Source organism: Tupaia chinensis, unplaced genomic scaffold (genome assembly GCF_000334495.1).
Source record: "Tupaia chinensis unplaced genomic scaffold, TupChi_1.0 Scaffold143798_1, whole genome shotgun sequence".
Classification (NCBI taxonomy): domain Eukaryota; kingdom Metazoa; phylum Chordata; class Mammalia; order Scandentia; family Tupaiidae; genus Tupaia; species Tupaia belangeri.
The window spans coordinates 38,367-61,592 of record NW_006203648.1 but is presented as its reverse complement, the minus strand read 5'-3'; the positions used below and the strand labels follow the sequence as shown (position 1 = coordinate 61,592).

General features: G+C 38.6%; 1 protein-coding gene and 2 pseudogenes across 5 annotated transcripts in view; 1 reads left to right on the top strand and 2 right to left on the bottom strand.

Moving 5' to 3' along the window:
- HEPH (hephaestin) overlaps nt 1–22,580 on the top strand; it is a 100,673-nt gene extending 78,093 nt beyond the window's left edge. For all 5 annotated transcript variants that reach the window (XM_006165126.3, XM_006165124.2, XM_027766977.1 and 2 more), the window contains 3 exons: nt 16,377–16,587; nt 21,651–21,790; nt 22,441–22,580. In XM_006165126.3, coding sequence (XP_006165188.1) covers nt 16,377–16,587; nt 21,651–21,790; nt 22,441–22,580 — 491 coding nt within the window. The remainder of the gene's footprint in view (nt 1–16,376; nt 16,588–21,650; nt 21,791–22,440) is intronic.
- Nucleotides 541–1,578, bottom strand: LOC102498065 (general transcription factor IIF subunit 2 pseudogene; annotated as a pseudogene).
- Nucleotides 18,082–21,484, bottom strand: LOC102500153 (ras-related protein Rap-1b-like protein; annotated as a pseudogene).
- Nucleotides 22,581–23,226: the final 646 nt, after the last annotated feature.

Below are 23,226 nucleotides of genomic sequence, written 5' to 3'. Positions count from 1 at the left end.
TCAGGATCAGCAGTTAGCATAATGGCTATGTCACTGGACTCCCATGTAGTCAACCACGGTTTGAGTCCTGGACCTGATGGCTTAAACTCACGCCGGGCGTGTGTGCGTGCGTGCCCAAGATCCCAAGAGGAGAAAGGACAAGAAGGGATTGTGGCGTGGCCATCCCTTCTGGGGGGTGTTTTCTTGCTTTCTGTCTCTCTATCTCTCTCTGTCTTTCTGGGGAGCGGACACACCCTATAGCAAAAACCTCTCAAAAAAAAAAAAAAGAAAGAAAAGAAAAGAAATGCTACAGATTTCTTTCTTTTTTTTTCGATGCTCTCCTTTTATTAAAGTGTATCTGAATGTGAAACGTGATTACTTGTTAAAGAAAAGGACAGTTTTAGGCTTTGAGGGATTCAGCGTGAGGAAACTAGCTTTTTATTCCTCTTGAGAGTTTCTGTAGATGACTGTTCTTTTCTTTATGCCCTTCACTCTGGGTCTGCAGCACCTCAGCTTCTCAGAGGGCAGATAGTCCTCAGTTAGAAAACATGTCTTAATTTTACATTTTAAAAGTTAATTTTTAAGAAAACCCTTCTTAATCCTCCAATCCTTATTCCCATCATGAATAATCTGGTTTAATACAAATTAAGTCTATAAATAAATTTTTCTTTCTCCTCAAAAACACTTAAGAAACTTTACAAGCATCATAGGTTTAAAAAATTTACAGAGAGAAGTGAACGTAGCGGTCATTTTACCCCATGAGCACACGGTGCCCAGCCTTCCAGGGCACTGCCATGCGCTGAGCACCACCCTGCAGTTGTTCCAGCGGCATGCCGGGTCGGAGTCTTCTTAGTCACTCTTTTCTTCTCCTTGATAATGTCTGTACTCTGGCTTCAGCTCCCATGTGTTCTTGTGGATGCCTTTTACATTCTGAATACCAATTTCTTTCAAGATTTCCTTCAGGTACACCACAGGCTGTTTTGTGATGTCTACGAAGTCCTTAAGGTTGTAATATTGATGTTTCTCAAAGGCCCAAAACAGCATGTCTAAAACGTGTTGTTTATTAGCTTGAGCTCGCTTTCCATCTTCTTTCTTCTTCCTTTCATATTCAATATTGTATTGATGAATAGCAACAGGTTTATAATTGGTTGTTACAACTTTGTCCAGTTGCTGTGACAGCCTTACAGGTTTAGAAGATTCTTCTATTTGCAATCTCTTTAATCTCATGTTGTTTTCACTGGCAGCAGGCCGGCATTTGGCTCTTTGTACTACTATTCTTTCCAATGAGAGCTTTTCTGATGAGCTTTCTGTAAATACTGTAAATGTCTGTCTTCCAACACTTTGCAAGACAAATGGATGTTCTCTAGGAGTACTGACGGAGGCTGGTTTTCCACCAATATCATGAATATTTGCAAGATCTTCATTCAAAGTAAATGACACCTCAGTCCTTCCTTGATTCTTGGCAATCTGCAGTTTCCCAATTTCACCTCTTCCAGGAGCTTTAGCCCACTGCTGTGACAAATATTTAGGAACCTTGACCAGCCACACTCCGGTGTTCTGCTTGGCACCGATCAGATCGAGCTCCCCATGCTTGGCCATGGTCAGGAGCAAGCGCAGGTGTGCGACCCGGAGCAGCAGCCCCGGGGAAGTGGTGGGCTGCAGGGCAAAGGCAAAACACGGGGGAAGGCAGACTGTAACTAGCCGGCATTGCTCACCGGCCAGTATAGTAGGAACCGGAGAAAGAGGAACACGCCGCTGGGAGTGGAGGACTGCGCCTAGAGATGCTACAAATTTCTGTACTTTGAGATTGTATCCTGCAACTTTATTGTATTCATATGTTATTTCCAGAAGTTTTTTCATGGAAACCATTGGGTCTTCTATGTATACAGTCATGTCATCTGCAAATAGAGGTTGTTTCACCTCTTCTTTTCCTATTTGAATACCTTTCAGTTTTTCCTCTTTTCTGATTGTTTTGGTGAGGACTTCCAGTACTATATTGAAAAGGAGTGAAGAAAGTGGGCATTCTTGTCTTGTACTCACTCATTTTTAGTGGAAAAGCTTTCAGGTTTTCTCCATTGAGGATGATGTTTGCTATGGGTTTCTCATAGATAGCTTTTATTGTGTTGAGAAATGACCCTTCTATGCCGATTTTGCTGTGAGTCTTGATCATCAAGGGATGTTGTATCTTATCAAATGCTTTTTCTGCATCCATTGATATGACCATATCTTTTTTTTATCTTTCTTCCTGTTAATATGGTGTATTACATTTAGGGTTTGGCATATATTGAACCAACCTCGCATTCCTAAAATAAAGCCTACCTGATCATGATGTATTATCTTTTTTACAAATTATTGGATATGATTTACTAGTATCTTGTTGAGAATCTTAGTGTTTACATTTATCAGAGATATTGGTCTATTGTTTTCCTTCCTTGTCCTGTCCCTTATCTGTTTTAAGGATAAGGATGATAGAGGCTTCATAGAATGAATTAGGGAGAGATTCACCCTTTTGGATCTTTAGAAATAAAACTTGAGCAGAATGGAGGTTAGCTCTTCTTTGAAAGTTTTGTAAAATTCAGCGTTGAAGCCATCAGGGTCAGAGCTTTTCTTTGTTGGGAGGTTATTTATTACTGTTTAATCTCCTGGCTTGTGATGGGCCTATTCAAACTTTCTATATCCTCCTGGCTTAACCTTGGTAGATGATATACGCCCAGGTATTTGTCCATCTCATCCAGATTGTCTTGTTTCTTGGCATACGGATGTTAATAGTATCCTAAATGTGTTGTATTTTTACTATCTGTTGTTATTTTGCCTGCCTCCTTGCAGATCTGATTCACCTGGTTCTTTCTCTCTTCTTCTTAATAAATCTCACTAGTGGTGTATCAATTTTATTTATTTTTTCAAAGAACCAGCTTTTACTTTTAATTATTTAGTTTATAGTTTGTTTATTTTCTATTTCATTTATTTCTGCTCGTATCTTTATTATTCCCTTTCTCCTGTTGTATTTTGGATCTTTTTGCTGATGCTTTTCTCATTCTCTGAGGCATGATGTTAGGCGATCCATTTGCTTTCTTTCCATCTTCTTATGTGCACTAATTGCTATGAATTTCCCTCTTATGACTGCTTTAGCAGTGTCTCAAAGATTATGGAAATTCATGTCCTCATTATCATTGGCCTCCATTAATGTTTTGATTCCAGTCTTTATTTCTTCAGAAGTTGTGGAGTCAGTCAGGGGTAGGTTATTTAGTTTCCATGTATTTGGGTATTTTTGAGGATTTTTTTTTTTAAATTAAAATCAAGTTTCATTCCATCACTGTCAGAGAAGATACTGGATATAGTTTCTATGCCTCTGAATCTGTATAGGCTTGCTTTGTGCCCAGGGGGATGGTCACGCCGCAATCCCTTCTCCTCCATTCTCCTCTTGGGATCTTGGGCATGCACACACATGCACCCAGCGTGAGTTTTAAGCCACCGGGTCCAGGATGCGAACCGCGGTTGACTACATGGGAATCCAGCGACATAGCCATTACGCTAACTGCTGGTTCCCCAGGATTTCTTGTGAAATTAAATTCAAGTTTAATTCCGTCATGGTCGAAGAAATTGGTGGATATAGTTTCTGTGCCTTAGAGTCTGTAGAGGCTTTCTTTGTGCCCAATAATGTGTTCAGTCTTCAAGAAGGTTCCATATGGGGGTGAAAAAAAAGGTGTATTTCGTGGTTTTGGATCGAAAGTTCTATAGATGTCTGTTAAGTCCATTTGATCTGTGGTATCATTTAGATCCTTTATCTCTTTACCTATTTTTTGTCTAGATTATCTTTCTACCTGGGATAGTGGTGTGTTGAGGTCTCAAACAATTAGTGTGTTGCAGTCTATCTATCCTTTTTGATCTAACAGCTTTTCATTCACATAGTTGGGTGCTCCTGTGTCAGGCGCATAGATGTTAATAAGTGTTATATCTTCTTGATTGATTGATCCTTTTACAACAATATAGTGCCCTTTTTCATCTCTTTAAACAGTTTTTGTTTTAAAGTCTATTTTTTTCAGAAATTAGTATCACAACTCCAGCTCTATTTTGGTTCCTGCTTGCATGGAAAACCTTTTTCCATCCCTTCACTTTCAGTCTATGTATGTCTTTATCCATGAAGTGGGTTTTCTGTAGGCAACAGGTAGAGAGTTTATTTTTTTAAAATACATTCAGCCAGTCTGTGTCTCTTGATTGGAATATTTAATCCATGAACATTTAATGTTATTTTCGATGTTACTGGACCTGTCCCAACATTTAAGTTGGCCATTGTCTTGGTTGCCTTTTATTCCTTTCTTTTGGCTGTTCCTTCTTTAGTTTTCTTGGAACAGTACTTTCTTCAGTGTTTCTGGAAGAGCTGGCCTGGTGTTCACAAATTCTTTTAGGTTTTGTTTGAGAAGATTTTGATCTTTTTTTTTCCCATACGAAGGATAATCTTGCAGGATATAATAATCTTCATTGAAATTGTTTCTCTCTTAACACTTTCAATACATTTTCCACTTCTTTTCTTGGTTGCATTGTTTCCATTGAGAAGTCCGGAGTTAGCCTAATGGGTGACCTTTGTAAGTCACTTGTCGTTTCTCTCTTGCCAGTGTTAATATCTTGTCTTTATCTGTGGTCTTTGTCAGTCTGGATAAGATGTGTCTTAGCGAAGATCTTGAGTTGATTCTATTTGAGGTCCTTTGTATTTCTTGGTTCTGGATATTTGAGTGCCTCTCTGTATTTGGAAAATTTTCTTCCTAGATTTCATGGAATAGATTTTCCATGTCCTTATTAGTTTCTTCATCCTCTGAGATACCAATTATTCAGATGTTAGGGCGTCTAATGGAATCTAGTATTTCTTGTATGTTATCCTCACGGTTTTTTTTGTTATTTTCCTCTATATTTTTTTGTGTTTTTCTCTAGGTCAGAGGTTTTATCTTCTACATCAGTGATTTGATTTTCAGCATGGTCTGATCGACTTTTAATACTTTCTAAAGAGCTTTTGATTTCCTGTATTACAGGCTTCATCTCTAATACTTCCATCGTATTCTTTCTTAGCATGTCCATTTCTTCTTTCATATCATTGGAAGGACTTTCTAATCTCATTGTGTCTTTTCTGTCCCCCCTCATAGATTTTGGTCACCATGACTATTCTAAATTCTTTCTCGGACATTTTGGTAATGTCCTGTTTTTTCAAGAAATGGAAGGGAGTCACTGTGTTCTTTTGATGGAGATATATTTCCTGCTTTATTCAGACCTGAGTTCTTCTACTTCTAGTCATTTGGAGATGTATCCACTTTGGAATACGTTTTTAGAGAACGTTTCCTCAAATAAGAGCAAATGTGTTTTTCTTTTGCTGTGGACTGAAGAATACCAAAGTCTATCTTCTGTTGTGTTTAGCAATGTGATCTGAGGAGGAGTGTTCTATTCAGGTGTGTGAAGAAAATTATCTCCTTTTATGCAGGTGGTTCAGTAAAAGGGAGGATACCAGAGAGTCTTAATATACTAGAATATTTCAGAACTGTAATTGTAGACTTATCTAGATCATCCAGGAGGATGGAGATAGCCAATGGAGTGGGAAGAAAGTAAGAAGGAAAAGAAAGAAAAAGTTGTGCACCATGCACTAGCGCAGCACATGATTTCATCATGGTTCTGTAGATGGAAGTGGGGTTGCTGTAGAGCTGAGCGTGGTCCTGTGTGGTAAGAAGAAGTGAGAAATTTACAAATGAAAGAAGAGGAGAAGGAAAAGAAAAAGCCTACCTGGCTGACAGAGATTGAGGTCTCTGGCTTGGGGGTTCCTGGGCTGGAGCTGAGGCTGGGGCCCTACTTCAATGTCCCTTAGGCCAGGGTTCTGAAGATGGAAGTCTGTTTTTCCACATTTACTTTACATACAAAATATTTTTGCTTATGCTCCATAGTTCTTGACCATTAATAAACTACATTCAAAATTTTAAAAACCTGAATTTTGAAGATAATGTTCAAAATATTTGTTATAATTTTATTTGTGACTCTATAACAGAAACAGTATGATTTTAAATATTTTTGAGAAAATATTTGCATGTCAATTACTCAAATTGTTAAAAATCATTGTAAATAATTGTACGTTTATGCAGCATAGAACATGGACTCTTAAAGTATAAATGCATTATATGTCAAGCAAGTCAAAGACATTATCATATGCAAAACATCCCCATTCTTGTACAGAGAAAGTAGTGTTTCTTGTAGATGTGTCCTATAATATTAGTTGGTATTAGTACTTAGACTCTGCTTGTGTTTGAGTTCAGTAGTATAGTCTCCATGTATTTTCTTTTTTGAGCAGTTTTTGCTATAGGGCACGTGCGTTCCCCAGAAAGACAGAGAGAGACAGAGAGACAGAAAGCGAGAAATCACCCCCCAGAGGGGATAGCCATGCGGCAGTGCCTTCTCCTCCATGCTCCTTTCAGGATCTTGGGCACATACGCACATGCGCCTGACGTGAGTTTAAGGTGCCGGGTCTGGGACTCGAACCATGGTCAAGTACATGGGAGTTTAGCGACATAGCCATTAAGCTAAGTTCTGGTCCATCTATGTATTTTCTTTATTAGGAGTTTATGTTAGGGGTGTCTACAAGTTCCTTTTTGGCTTAGCCTGGGAGTGTTTCTAGAAGCAGTGATATGATTTCATTGGGCCTGGCGGGTACTGGAGATGTGGATCAGGGCTCTCTAATTTGGATGGGGGCTTACAGTACTTGGGAGTCCCGCTGGCTAAAGAGTTGTCTCCAGGAGTTGTAGCTGGTACCAGATGTGAGAATACTGTGGTTACTTCAGGCTCTGGGTGGTGTGTTTGTGGCACACAGAAGTTCCATCAGTTGAGACAGTGAAATCATAGCTAGTGGCATCTGTAGTATCTGGACTTTTGTACTTAGGGCCTGTTTGAGACAGATGCCATATGTAGGTGATCTGCTGATCCATGTGGTAGAGTCACCAGTGATGGCAGCAGGAACACCCAGTCCAGTGTTTTCAGGTCATGGGTGGGGCAGAGCCCCTGCCAGTAGAAGGTATAGACTTGTGGCAATAGTGGTGATTGCCACTTGGGAATGCTTAAATGGTTCTCAGGCCCTACTCGGGGCATGAAGAAGCCTTTCCAGTTGAGGTGGCTGGGTCAAGGTAGCTTCTATACATAGGTGGTGTCCTCTGACTTGGATGGGTAACACAAAGGATGCTGAGGTAGCACTTGTTGAGGAGACAGGCCTGATGGGAATCCATGGGCATGGAGCTCCTTCTCCACCAGATCTGAAACCTGTGTGCTACTTGGAAGGCTCCTGGTATCAGTGGGTGTGGCCACAGTACTTCCTGAGTAGTGGAGCCACCCTATCATTATATCATGTGCATTCCTGAAGTTTTTGGAAGCTTCCATAAATGAGTGGGCGTGGCCACAGGGCCCAGTGAATCTGCTTGCTATGTTTGCCCATTTTTGTGATACTATGTCAAGCAATTGGGTATGGTTGCAAGGCTCAGGCAGTAACAAAATTGCTGGATTTGCCTACCTTGAAAATGTGCACAGTTCAAGAATGCTGCCCAGGGGCTGGCAGGTGGTGTGGTGATTAAAGATGTTAGACTCCCACATGTCTCACCATGGTTCAAGTCCCAGACCTGGTGGCATGCTTTCTCACTTTCTCTGTCCAAACTGGAAATTAATAATAATAATAATAATAATAATAATAATAACAACAATAAGTAAAATTAGATAAAATGATCATTGTTTGTTTGTTTTTTAATAGTCAGGATAGTCAGCATGGTTTTGTAGCTTCCTCAGCAGTGGAACTATCTTCCAGTCTGTTTGCTCTTTGTGCTTGGATCAGGGAAACTGCACCAGGTATGTGCCCAGTCTGTTTGTTCTTTGTGTGCTTAGATCAGGGAAGCTGCACCAGGTATGTGGCAGGGGGGTAGTAGGAGTTCCACAGCAATAGATCTGCCCAGATTACCCACTCTGTGCACACTTGGGACTCAGGGAAGCTTCCCCAGTGTGTGTGTGTGTGTGTGTGTGTGTGTGTGTGTGTGTGTGCGTGTGCATGGCTATGATGCCACCATAACAATAGAACTGCCTGGACCACCCACTCTGTGCATGCCCAACTTGGGAAATATACAACTGGTGACTGAGCTCAGCTGCAGGGCTTCCATAGCAACAGAGCCACCTGTCCATCTGCCTGCTTTACAAGTAAATGGCTCAAGGAAGCTGCCCAGTGTGAGTGAGCAAGGCTGCCACTCTTGGCCACAGAAAGGGAGATGTGCCTGGAATCTTAAATCAGGGTTGGGTTATACAGATTCTTCAGTCTGTAAGGGGAAATTATCCAGACTCCTCAGTCTCTGATGGGAGAGGGATCAAGAGGCCTCAGTCACTGAGGGACATCCGGCCTGATTCCCCAGCTTTCAAGGATGTCCTTACCACTGTAGTATACCAGTTTTCTTTGGAGTGAGGGTATATGAGTGCTTAGATACTGGGTCACTGCTTGATCACTGTGTTCAGCTATTGGCTTGGCTCTGATTCCTGTGGGCATGTTATAGTGACAGTGGGATCTCAGGGAAGTGGAGGTACAGGATCCATTGATCCCTAGAGCAGGATGCAATTTAACTAAGGCTCAGCTCCCAATATAATGATATGCTGTCAGAGCTGAGGTCTCAAGAAACTGGAGGAAGGGCACCCAGAATTTGTTTTCTTGGTTAGTGCTCCTAAAAGGACTCTGAGCAACTCTCTAAGCTGGTTTAAGATCTGTGTTAACTTGTGGTTATCTTGTAGTTGGGAGTTCAGGTTTCTGAGGTGAGGAAAGGGAGAGTTGGAGTTATTTTGCTTACCTCTTCCCTGTAAGTGCAAAGCTCCCCCTACTGCAGGACCTTCTAAGTTCTGTGCTTTCTCTCCTCAATGTCTTTACCCTGAATCCTTGTGAATCAAGAGTATTCTTTTCCCTTATTTGTTATATTCTACTGCTCATTCTTCAGTCCTTTTCTCCACATGTAGCTATTCATTTATTGTTCTTTCTCTAGCTATTTATTTATTGTTCTTTCTCTGTGGAGAGGAGTTGTGCTGGGTGATGCAGGTGGGCCGTCTTTGACTACTTTCTCACATCTTTTTTAATCTTAGCATTTGCAGACCTGTGGAAGTCTTCTTTTTCTAAATAGATTTCCAAGACATAAAACACTGGAACTGATAGATTCCCTTTGAGATTATCTTAATTCATTTACTTTTGTGATAGTTAGAAAGGACAGAGACCTGGAGGGAGAAAATTATTTACTCAGGTTACTGATTTTGGCTGTATTTTTCTGCTTTTCCCTCATGCTCCTTCTTCATTAAATCCTATTGATTCTTACTTCTATTGTAGATGATCTCTTCAATCTGAACTCTACATTATGCCCCTCGGATCTTGTTCTCTGACTGAGATTGAGAGATCATTGTGACTAGCTCTCCAAAGACACAGCGTAGATATCAAAGTTAATGGAAGAGCCAGGACCAGAATCTAACTTTGGAATTTGTGAAAGAAGAATAGTGATGGGCAATAGTAAAAACAAATATGTTCTTTGGTAGCTTTGTAGATGGTTTTAAAACATTGCTGTAAAGATTCATCATGTTATGTGTTAGATGTTATGTGTTAGATGCTTACAGTCATGTTTTTAAAAACAGAAAACCAAATACCCAGAAAAAAATAAGCAAAATAGAGAATGAGTTACATAGGTCGACTGGTGATTTTTTTTGAGAGTTTTGTTTTTGTTTTTGTTTTTGTTTTTGTTTTGCTATAGAGCGTATGTGCTCACCAGAAAGACAGAGAGAGACAGAGAGACAGAAAACGAGAAATCACTCCCCAGGGGGAATGGCCACACTGCAGTCCCTTCTCCATTCTCTTCTCTGGATCTTGGGCAGGCATGCACATGTGCCCCACGTGAGTTTAAGTCATCAGGTCCGGGACTCAAGCTGTGGTACACTACATGGGAGTCCAGCTACATAGCCATTACGCCAACTTCTGGTCCCAGTTGGTGATTTTTTAATACCCTTTTCCCCTTGTTCTTAATTTTAGTAGGCCTATATTACATTTAACAAAAAATGATATACTTAAGAATATCACCTTGCATAATATTTCTTTCTTTCTTTTTTTTTTTTTTTGGAGAGATTTTCACTGTAGGGCGCGTGCGCTCGCCAGACAGACAGAGAGAGACATAGAGACAGAAAGCGAGAAATCCCCCCAGGGGAGATGGTCACGCCGCAATCCCTTCTCCTCCATTCTCCTCTCGGGATCTTGGGCACGCACGCACTCGCGCCCGGCGTGAGTTTTAAACCACCGGGTCCGGGACACGAACCGCGGTCGATTACGTGGGAGTCCAGCGACATAGCCATTATGCTAACTGCTGGTTCCCAACCTTGCATAATATTTCTAAGCTCTTCTAATAGAACTACTGATAACAGAGTTTTAATAGAGAAAATGACAGATTAAGAATCTAAAACATGTTCATCTTAGAATTTTCAGCATCCATGTGAGTACTACTTTCCTGGCTCCTCATTAGGGTCACCCTAACATCTTTGCTATTGAAGATCTCTATTCCCCTTTTCTGCCACTTACCAACTCTCCCCCCCTTTTTCTTCCCTTCTCTAATTTTTCTTTCCCTTTTATTATTTTTTTATTTCTGTTTTTATTCTCTTCCTTGTAATGTCTCTCTTCTTTTGCTTCCATCTATTTGTCTGCCATCTTGCCCTTTATTTTTCATTTTCTCTTTTACTTTTAAATTTTTCTTTTCTCTTTCTTTCCTTATTTTACCTTCATTCTATTTTTCCTCTTTTCCTTCTTTCCTCTTTCTTTCTTCTTTCCCTTTTTTCCCCATTGATTTTATTTTTCCTTTCTTTATTTTCATTCTCCTTTCTTTCTATTTCTTTACTTTACCTTCTGTCCTTTATTTTTTTCTTTTCCTTTTACCTTCTTTCCTCTTTCTGTTCATTTTTTTCCTTTTTCTTCATTTTGTATTTTTCTGTCTCTTTTTTATTTATCTTTTTTCTTCTTTTATCTCTCTCATTTTCTTTTATTTTATCTTTCTTTTTCTATTACATTTTCCCCAAACATAGTAGGCATCTGCTCTTATTATTTTTTAATTTTTTAGAGGTTTTTGCCATAAGGTGTGTACGCTCACCAGACAGACAGAGAGAGACAGAGAGACAGAAAGCAAGAAATCACCCCCCTGGGGGGGGAATGGCCACACCGCAATCCCTTCTCCATTCTCCTCTCGGGATCCTGGGCATGCACACACGTGCCCGGCAAGAGTTTTAAGCCTCCGGGTCCAGGACTTGAACCGCGGTCGACTACGTGGGAGTTCAGCGATATAGCCATTACGCTAACTGCTGATCCCTCTGCTTTTATTTTTTTTTTAAGAGAGATTTTTGCTATACGGTATGTGTGCTCACCAGAGAGACAGAGAGAGAGAGAGAGACAGAAAGCATCGTCCCCCTGGGCGGCAATGGCCACACCACAATCCCTCCTCTATTCTCCTCTTAGGATTTTGGGCATGCACACACATGTGCCCAGTGTGAGTTTTAAGCCACCAGGTCCAGGACTCAAACTGTGGTCAGCTACATGGGAATCTAGCAACATAATCATTATGCGGTCTGCTGGTCCCAGTATCTGTTCTTATCCACTTGCTGATTTAGGTTCTGGAAATGTGAGGACAAATGAAGCAGTTCACAGTTACAATGAAAGAGAGATAAGTATATAAACAATATTCACAAGATTTTAATGATGCTATCTGTCAAGAGCTATGGTAACCCACAGAGAGCTGTGACAGATTTCGCCTAATTTATTGAGTGAGGCTCTCCAAGGAAAGCAGATTTTCGGATGAGTAAATTCTCATCAGACATAGAAAAGCGATAAATGGTAAAGAGGGCATTATAGACTATTGTTTGGAAGCAGCATCTGCCTAGAGAAGGTTGGGTATGCTAATTTGAATAGATGATTCTAAACTAAAAGGTGTTTGGAAATGTGGAAGTACTTTTAGTTGTCACAATGACCAGAAATGTGAAGGGGATGATACTTTCTTTTAGAGAGTGAGGATCAAGAATGCTAAAACTTTCTGCAATACGTGAAGGAAAATAATTTCACACAAAATGCTAATAGCATACCTGTTGAGAAACACTTAAATAAAGGAGTAAAGGAAGGTAGAAAATAACTAAAAACTCATTTAGAAAAACAGAAAGAGCTATATTAAGGAGTTAGAACTTCATCTTCTATGTTATGAGAAGACATCAAAGATTTTGCTTCTTTTGTTAAGATGATGAGTTACAGTATATGATTTTTATTTTTGTTAGTTTATTATGAAATAGTATGGATAATGACTCTGAGTCAAAAGGAACTAGAACAAGGGAGGAACAGCAGAAGGCTCTTGAAAAGATGGAAAGAGCTTGCCAATAAGTGTGGGCAGTGAGTATAGAGAAAATCAGAGTTAAGGAATATTTTGGAGAGAAATGACAAGACTTTTCTGGGGGGCTGAGAAATAAAATGTATGCCTGAGTGGAGTTAGCATGTGGCATGATGGTTAAGGCTCTGGACTTACACATGGCCATCTGTGGTTTGAGACCCGGACCTGATGGCTTGAAAATCACACCAGACATGTGTGCATGCAATCCCCAAATCCCAGGAGGAAAATGTAGGAGAAAATATTGTGGTGTGGCTATCCCCACCAGGGGATAATTTCTCACTTTCCCTCTCACCATCTTTCTCTGGCAAGTGAACTCATCCTGTGACAAAAACCTAAAAAAAAAAAAAAAAGGAAAGAAAAAGAAAAGAAATTATGCCTGAGGCTTCTAGCTTATGTACTAGCTGGATGGCAGTGTCATTAACCAAAAGTGCAAATACATAAGCAGGGGCAGGCTGGTAATTTTGGGGTTAAAAGTATTCATTTTAGAACATGTTTTAAGGTTTTTTTTTTTAAATTTTTGAGAGGTTTTTGCTGTAGGACACGTGTGCTCGCCAGAGAGTCAGAGACAGAAAGCAAGAGATCACTCCCTCAGGGCAATGGCCATGCCACAATCCTTTCTCTTCCATTCTCCTCTTGGGATCTTGGGCACACAGGCACAAGTGCCCAGCGTGAGTTTAAGCTGCCGGGTCTGGGACTCGAACCGTGGTCAACTACATGGGAGTCCAGCAACACAGCAATGACACCAACTACTGATTCCATAAGTTTTAAGGTCTTGGCGAAATCCAGGTGGTGACCTTTCATAGTAGGCAATTGACAGAAATAGAAAACTTAGAGAGAAAGCTTGGGCTAGACAGATTTGGGTGTTCTCACAGTTCAAATTTGAAAGTATGTAGAGTGATAGGAAAGAGATTTTAATGCATAACTCAACATTTAAGAGGTTGGAGGGAGAAGAGAAGTCAGAATAAAGAGAAGGCAAAGGATGGGTCAAAGAAATAGAAAGAGACTCAGAAACAAAGTGCCAAGGAGTATAATAAAAAGAAGTGTCTTGGACAGCAGTGACCCTATGAGAAAATTTAAATGATAAGATTTTTCCAAGGTCACAGAACTCTTTCAGAATGTCTTCTACCTGTTCCCAACCCTTCAAGTAATCATTAATTCTCCACACCAGACCTTGACTTAAAACTTTTGGACAGTGTATACAATCACTCATTTGCACAGCATAGTAATTCAGTGAACACATATTTATCACAAACCTTGTATGTACTGGGATTGGAGCAGAGAAGTAAACATGATAGATATGATCTTTGCTCTCAGAGGATATCCTCACAAAACATGGATAAAATAATTTCAGATAGTGATACATGTCATGAAGTAAATAAAATTCAGTGATATTATAAAATAAATAAAGCATTGCTATAGAGAGTGTTTCCAAGGAAGGCCTCTTTGAGAATATGAGATAAATGATAAGACCTAAATAACAGAAAAGATATAAGAGCATAATAGTGAGGAAACAGTTATATGAAGATCTCTGAGCACAGCCTTCTAAGCAGAGGGACCAGCAAGAGCAAATGTCCTAAAGGAGGGACAAATATGGCTTGTTCAAAGGTCAGGAAGAAAGCCAGTATGGTTGGAGTGTAGTGAACTAAGGGAAGAAAGGCATGACATAAGGTTCATTTAGAGTCTTATAAACCACAGTCAAGAACTTGTATTTTGTTTTGAGAATGAATAAAATATGTAAAGCAAGAGAGCAATATGCTCTGGATTGTATTTGCTAAATAATATCTTTTATCTTGGATGGGTAATGTTTGAAGAAGGCAGAAGAAGCAGCAGACAGAACAGTTGTGGGTGACTGTAATTTTCCAGGTAAGAGGTAATGGTGACTTGAACAAGGAAAGGGGCAGTGGAAATAAAAAGTTAATTTTAAAGAGATGATAACATTTGCTTATGGAATTGATGTGGGGTATAAGGTAAGTAGAAGAGTTGGGAAGGAATAGATATGGAAAAGAAAGAGTAGAACATTTCATTCAAGGTGTCTATAAACCGATGATTGGGATTTAAAAAGAGAGATCCCAGTCTTTAACCATGTGATTTAAACGTAAAGTGCATTAGGCGTAGAGAAGCCAATAATGTAGAGGTGAATTTGGGTCTGATAGATAAGGAGGGCTTTCTAGAAGAGATGAAATATGCATGGGTCTTGGAGAATGAGTGGACTCTCATAAATATTTGGGAGTGGGGTGGGAAAGAGCAAATGTCCTAAAGGAGGGACAAATTTGGCTTGTTCAAAGGTCAGGAAGAAAGCCAGTATGGTTGGAGTGTAGTGAACTAAGGGAAGAAAGGCATGACATAAGGTTCATTTAGAGTCTTATAAACCACAGTCAAGAACTTGTATTTTGTTTTGAGAATGAATAAAATATGTAAAGCAAGAGAGCAATATGCTCTGGATTGTATTTGCTAAATAATATCTTTTATCTTGGATGGGTAATGTTTGAAGAAGGCAGAAGAAGCAGCAGACAGAACAGTTGTGGGTGACTGTAATTTTCCAGGTAAGAGGTAATGGTGACTTGAACAAGGAAAGGGGCAGTGGAAATAAAAAGTTAATTTTAAAGAGATGATAACATTTGCTTATGGAATTGATGTGGGGTATAAGGTAAGTAGAAGAGTTGGGAAGGAATAGATATGGAAAAGAAAGAGTAGAACATTTCATTCAAGGTGTCTATAAACCGATGATTGGGATTTAAAAAGAGAGATCCCAGTCTTTAACCATGTGATTTAAACGTAAAGTGCATTAGGCGTAGAGAAGCCAATAATGTAGAGGTGAATTTGGGTCTGATAGATAAGGAGGGCTTTCTAGAAGAGATGAAATATGCATGGGTCTTGGAGAATGAGTGGACTCTCATAAATATTTGGGAGTGGGGTGGGAAGATACATTCCCATAAGGGAATATCAACATGAGGGAAAATTCCAAGGTATGAATGAGATATATGAGAAGGTCAGTCAGAGATAAATTAAGCTGGAGTGATATATGAGTTTGGGACAATATATGGAGAGTGGGACTTCGTTAATTTGGGAAGGCTTTTAAAGCCAGGAAGAAGTATTTGTAGTGATGGGATAGGCTGTAGACAGTAAGGTCAGAAACAATGAGAGTAATGTTTTAAGAAAGTTAACTTCTTTTAATCAACGTTTTCTGAGGTTTCTATCCTTGACTTAGATTAAAACTTGGTGCATGAGAACAAGTCTAGGCAGCTCCACAACACAGATACTCAAAACCAATATTTGAATATTCCATTATAAAAATCTAGGGAAGGCCCTTCCCAAGCTCTTATATAAGCTTCCTAATAATAGTTTCCTTTTTAAAAATTTTATCTGTTTAAGCGCACCTTTATTTCTTTGGTACTTAGTAGGAAGGAAAGCAACTGGCCAATATATTCCTTGGAATAATAATATTACAGTTTTATTCACTTATTTATAGCCTCACTTATTGAACATGTACTATGTACTGTGTCAAGAACGAAACGCATTATTGTGTTTAATTCTAAGACAACCAAATGAAGTACGTAAAATGATCCTCATTTTACCAGGGAGGGAACGGAAACATACAGAGCTTTAGAAATTGTCACAAGGTTATATATAACTAATAAATAACAGGTAGGATTACCAAAACTGAGGGTTCTCCAGGGATATGAGATTTTCAGTGCTAAAACTATGAAAGCCCTGAGAAAACCAGGAAAGATTGATCATTCCAGTGGCAGAGTATAGTTTTAAACCTAGAGAGTGCAGATTTAGAGCTTTAGTTCTTAACTTCTGTGCTCATTACTCTCAATAAACTTGTAATAGTATTTTATCCATGTATAAAAGAGTCTTATTTGAGAAAATCTACTCTCTGCAATATGCCTTGAGAGAGGCAGGCAATCTCCTAGGCACTGCCCAGGGGTGTTCTGAGTCAAGGTTTGCTCTCTGATCCTCCCTTAGGGACATTTGAGATTTATTGCCAGGCTGGCAGCCATCGAGAAGCAGGGATGAGGGCAGTCTATAATGTCTCCCAGTGTCCTGGCGACCAGGCCACCCCTCATCAACGCTACCAAGCTGCAAGAATCTACTACATCATGGCAGAAGAAGTGGAGTGGGACTATTGCCCCGATAGGAGCTGGGAATTCGAATGGCACAACCGATCTGAGGACAGGTAAGTCTTTGGGAAAGGAAAGACAACATTTCCAAAGAATTATTTTACAGACAAGGATACTGTAACTCTCAAGGTGAAGATGCACTTATCTAATCTGATTCCAACAGACCTGGGAGTAGGGATGAGAATGCAGGTCTGTTGAATTCCAACCAAGTCCTTCTCTCTTGATAAACTATGAGGCTGAAGGAAAGACCTTGCCCACTTCATCCTCTTAATCTTTGCTGCCCTTCTTCTAGTGGGCTGAAAATACCTGTGCTGAGACTTAAATTTAATGGAAGATTGTATTCAAGGGCCTAATTGTCTCAAACTGTTCTTTGACAAAATGGCATTGCCTTCATTAAGACACAGACCAAGCAGTTTAGCCGAAAATGTCCAAAACAAAGGGTTTAAATAATATCAAAAAGATTTTTTTTTCTTCTGGAGAGGTTTTTGTCACAGGGAGCATGCACTCGCCAGACAGAGAGAGACAGAGAGATAGAAAGCAAGAAATCATCCCCCCAGGGGGAATGGCCATGCCGCAATCCTTTCTCCTCCATTCTCCTCTCGGGATCTTGGGCTCACACACACATGCACCCGATGTGAGTTTTAAGCCACCAGGTCCAGGACTCAAACCACGGTCGACTACATGGGAGTCCAGTGACATAGCCTTTATGCTAACTGCTGGTCCCCAAAATTTATTCTTTATCACTACTATTTTAACTTTATTTTTATACATAATAGTGAGCACATATACAGGAAAGAAAGAATGAGAGAGAAGAGAATAAAGTACCTCTGATAAGGTGTGGTCATGCCAAGATCACTTTCCTCTAGCCCTCCAGCTCATTAGGCTCTTGGGCACCCATATACATGCCCAACACATTAAGGCTTGACCAGACTGGGGAATCTAAGTTCATGGTTGGCCATGTAGCTTCTAGCACTGTAGTTCACACTATACAACAAACTGTACCACTTATGCCAGGCCTGTGCTGTTTTTAACAAGAGTCCAGGGTTTGTGGGTGAACTATATTGCCCTCAACAATTGCTTTTATTTCTGGGACCAAGATGCCTGTTCTAGTTGTAACCATTTTCAGTTTTCAAGAAGAGATAAAGAAATCTAGCTTTGCCTGTAAGAAGATGACCTGGAAGTTTTATACATCACTTTTCTATTATATCATTTCAACCTAAGCATGTTTTTATTGTCATATATAGCTACAAGGAAGTCTGGGAAATGTAATTTCTGGTTAGGCAGTTATGTTAAATCCTAAAGTAGGGGCCAGCCTGTGATGTGATGTTTAAGGAGCTGGACTCCCATGTGGCCAAACATAGTTCAAATACTGGACCAGTAATTTAAAACTCATGCCAGGCACGTGGGTGTCCATGCCCAAAATCCTGGGAGAAGAATGAAGGAGAAGGGATGTGGCATGATCATCCCCCCAGGGGATGATTTGTGGCTTTCTGTCTCTCTGGTGAGAGCACATACCCTGTAGCAAAAAAATCTCTAAAACAAACAAAAACCTAGGTGAAGCTGCTACTAAAAAGGAAGTAGGAAAAAACAGAAATGAAGTACATATTAATAATCTCCACTAGATTGTTTTTGGTACTCTCACTGCCCTTCACCAGTTTTTCTTTTCTTAACATCTACAAAGAAGGTAAACCCATATTTATTTACAAACACTGTTAAAACAATACATAAAATACGTTCAAGTGCTAACTATAATGCAAGCCCTTGCAATGCAATCCAAATTTATTAAACTACTGATGCTGTTAAACAAAATGTCACCACTTTAATTAAGGTCTTTAGTTTACATTTGGCCACCTCAAAGTAATTAGATTGGTCAATTTAAATACCGTGGCTCCCTGTTGAGTAGACACACATTCTTTAAACTCAAACATTAATACTTACAAAGCAACAAAGCATTACTAAGTAAAACAAAATTTATTATGCAGATTAGGCCATTACTTTCCACAGTACTGGTGTACTATTTAGCATCTTAACCAAACCAGTCACTAACAGGCAAAAATACTAAACCTGTATATTTGGTATTGCAATACACTTATGCATGAGCTAGCAGGGAATTCACAGTGAGAATATATAGCTGCAGAAGCCTGAAAATCATTTATAAAAATTATTAAATCATTAAAACATTATGGAAAATGTACACTTCTTATTGTATGCTCACATTGTATACACTACTATAAACATTGTTTCCTATGTAAACAAAAAAGAAAACGTATAATAAGAGATTTGAAAAGTATGGACATTTCTTTCTCAATAGAAATTAAAGACATCTTTAAAATATACTGAAAGAAAGATATTTTTAAGCCAAAATCACTGTAAACATGGACTTTTTAGACATTGAAAAAAACTATATGTTTGTGTTAAAGCACTTATTTTCTATAATAATTATAACAACCTTTAATTTTATCTTTAAAAATTACAACAAGCTACAAGTATCAAAGAAGTGAAGTTATCTGGAGTAGCCTTTATTAGAGCTCTTTGTGTTTTATTTGATTATGCCAAAATAATTGTGCTTTTAGGATTTATATTATTGTAATCTCTAAGTATGGAGTGTGCTAAAGCATATAGTACATCATTTTCATACATGTATAATATTGATGGATAAAGAATGTCTCTCAGCAGCAATATTGGATGTAGCTTCTGGTTTTACTAGCTGAACACTGTAAGACTATTATATAATTTAAAATCTCTTATGATACTGGAAAGTGATTAGAATGTAAAAATTGAAGTAGTAGCTTTCATCCTCCTTTTCAAAGGTACCACAACCATAAAGACCACTTAAGATATAGTAGGTTTAACAAAGTTGGAATACCAGCATTGTTGAATTGGCCAACAGTTATCTATACCTGGCTCAGAGCTACAGTACATTTAGTGTTTGAAAGCAGGTTACATGATGACTTTTTGCAGGCCTTTCCAGACACTGGAGTTTTTCTGTTAATTTGCCACACTAGGTCATAAAATGTTAATACTTACTAATATTTGTATTTGATTTTGCAGAAGATTCTAAGAGTACACAGTTGTTCCATTGTCTTGCTAAGTTTTGACCTTGTTCCATTCCTACAAGTCTTTCATTGTCCAAATCACACTTATTTATTTTTTATATTGTATTTTTTGTACTTATTATTTTAAATTTATTTTAAATATTTTTTCCTGAATTTAGAAGATAATTATATATTTAACTAATTAAAATTTTAAATATTTTATTCTCAAAAGCATTACTCTAAAATGAATTAGTGATAATAAAAAATTCAACTGAAATGCTAGTAGCTCTATAAAAATGAACATAAAATAAATATAAGCAACTCAAATTGGTGATCAAATATATGAATAGTTATTCAACCTCAGGATAGGTTTTTATTTAGTTAATTATTTCTTTTTCTTTTTTTACATTTTTAAATTTGTATTTAATCATTGTACATTTTTACAGTGTACAAAATGGTTTTTCCCAGCATGAATGCAGTCTATATCAATCAAGTCAAAGATATTACCATAAACATTATTATCAGCAGATAACTTGCCATTCTTGTGTCTGCTAAATATATTTTCCCTGATCTCCTCCTTCCTAGACCCTATTACCTGCCCCCTCCTACACTGTCTCTAGTATCTACAGTTTGCCCTCCCTTATCAACCAGAACCATTAGAACATCATCGGTGTCTTTAACTCGAAGAATCTGTTCTTCCAGTTCTTGTAAATCATTAAATGTATACTATGTTGTGATAGAATAAACTAATGCAAAGCCTTGTCCATTTTTCATGTACAAATCCTTCATTGCTGTAAATTGTTCCATTGCTGTTGAAATACAAGATTTCAAGCAGATGCTATTGTGCATCTACTTCAACTGGCTTTCTGTAAAAATCTTCTATCATAGGATAATATTTTGCAACAAAAAATCCTTGAACAAACTATACAGTCAGAGCAGACATTTCAATGCCTCCTGAGCCAAGAACAACCAACCACCTTATATACTTGTATGATGTACATGATGCAATCTTATCACAACCTAGTACTTTTAAAAATTTTATTTATTCATTATCATTATTCTTTTTTTCAATTTTGACCAAAGAGAGACAGACAGAGACAGGGAGAGAGAGCAAGCTGCCAGGTCTGGAACTCAAACCACGGTTGGGCATGTGAGAGTCCAACCCCTTTAACCACCATGTCACCTGCTGGCCGCACAACCTAGTATTTCACACTGTCACTAAATCCCCACGACCATGCACTCCCTCTGGGTTACTGCTCCCAGTGCCAGGATGGTCGGGTGGCCCAGCCACTGCTGCTGCCTTCACTGGTTTACTTACCTATGGGCAAGAATTTGTCAGTTCTTGCTATGTTAATTGTTGATAGCTGAAATTTTTTGCTAACTTTCTCTGGAAAATCAGAAAAGTAATCTCCTTTCTTTGCATCATGGTTTATTCATTTTTAAAGTTATAGTATAGTTGGAAGGACAGGATTAGGGAAGTAGGGGAAAGTATCAGACTTGAATTTAAATCTTGCCTTCCTTTCTTCCTGACTATTATTATCATTTCTGGGACATTGACTGTAGCTCCAAGACCTATTTACTTCACAGGCCTATTGGGAACGTCAGATGATAAAATTAATAATAAATGTTCCTGAAAACTTAAAAACATAAGGAGAAATCTGTCAGATTCTATTTCTTCCTTAGCTCTCTCCATATCATCAGCAATAGCATTGGCATAATAATCATTAGCAGCTAATACTTTTCTGCCACCTTGTACCTTACCTTTTTGTCAAACTAATTCCATTTAAGAGAACATTAAGGAACTAGAGCCCAGGGATTTTTATTCTTAGCCCATTGCTCTTTCCATATTAATTGTTATATAAATTCCTATCTGGATGATGACAAATAAGGAACATAAATAGATTCCGAATCCTGTCATCTTTAATTGTCCTTCTGCAGCCAGTATGGTGGGCAATCTGTTATTAGAAGATATAGTCTCATTCTTTATACCTGTGATATGGAAATAGTTCTGACTTAGCTTCTCTGTATGTGAAAATAAGAGATTGAAGGCCTGGTACTGATATAATTTTTTTGGTTTCCTCTAGTTATAGTCACATTTTCCTGAGCAACAAAAATGGCCTCCTAGGTTCCAGATATAAAAAAGCTATATTCAGGGAATACACTGATGGTACATTCAGGATCCCTCGGCCAAGAACTGGACCAGAGGAGCATTTAGGAATCTTAGGTAAGGAAATTTCACTTCCCTCCTAGTGTCTAGAAATCTGAACTGCTCCTGAAGTAGCCATGTCATATCAAGAATTCTTCTAATTCCCTATTCTCAATTTTCCTTATGATATACTGGAATTTTGATCATTTTTACAAATGCTTTTACAATGTATCAAAAAGTAGGAAATAGTGATACAGGAAACTAGCATTACACTTGCATCTCAGTTTGGTTATTGCTATAATTTCTGTCACTTTTGTAGGGGCTACTGGGTTTTCTCATTCTTGTCCTAGAACAGAAGGGACCCACTGGTTCCTAAAGAAATCCCAGCTCTTCAGTATTCTGTGCCAAACACTCACTCCTTACCGTCAGTGATTACAGAGAGCCCTGCTGCTCTAGAGCCTTGGGCTATTATAGAGGGTTGGGTTAGGAAAAGTGGAGATACTGGAGGCATAATCCTGTTGTTGAATTACCTTCATCTTGTGAGTAGAGTATCAGTTTTAAGGCCATATGAATCTAAAAATAAAGCCAGGCATTGATTTCAGTCTCAGAAGAATCCTTTCCCAGGACAAGTCCCTAATTGAATAAAGCTCCCATATATGTTCTTTTTAAAAATGTATTCTATTATACTCCTCCACTGATGAAACTTTTACTTCTTTTTTATCTATTAGGCCCATTTATCAAAGGAGAGGTGGGTGATATCCTGACTGTGGTGTTCAAGAATAATGCCAGCCGCCCCTATTCCATGCATGCACATGGAGTGCTTGAATCTACTACTGGCTGGCCACTGGCTGCTGAGCCTGGTAAGTGATGATTCTTAGTGAATGAAAGGACAAAAGACATGCAACACCTCTACTTCAGTCTTTAGGCTTGATCCTTTGGAAAATTATGTGTTTAGAGGTCTGAAACAAGAATATTAGCTAAGAATAAATTACAACCTTAATCTTTATGAAAAACTCATTTTCTTAATCTCAGAGTAGCCTGTGACTTAGTCTTGACTAAGACTACCTCAGGACTGTAAAAACTGTGGTATAAGCTCATAATCTTAGCTAAATGGTGACCTGGCCCAGACTGAAGACTGATTTCTAACTCTAGCAGTGGAAGATATTCTTGTCCACTTAGTATAGTCTATGTTCCAATCCCATTCACACACTAGGCTCCTAATACTAAATGTATGATGACCACCATCTTGACCACATTGTGTTTCATTAATTTGATTATTGAATAAAGACTTTTGGAGGACTATTGGATAATAGGAACAATTTTAGAAGCTATGGATACAGTGGCCAATAATACTTATTTCTACACTTTGAAAACTTGAGCTATTATGATAGATACAAATAAACTGATAGTAAATAATACAGTGTGATGAGTGTTAAATATTTTTTTACAGTGTGATACAGAAATGTAGAAGAAAGTACATAATCTAATATTTGAATGCTCAAAAATAGTTTCCA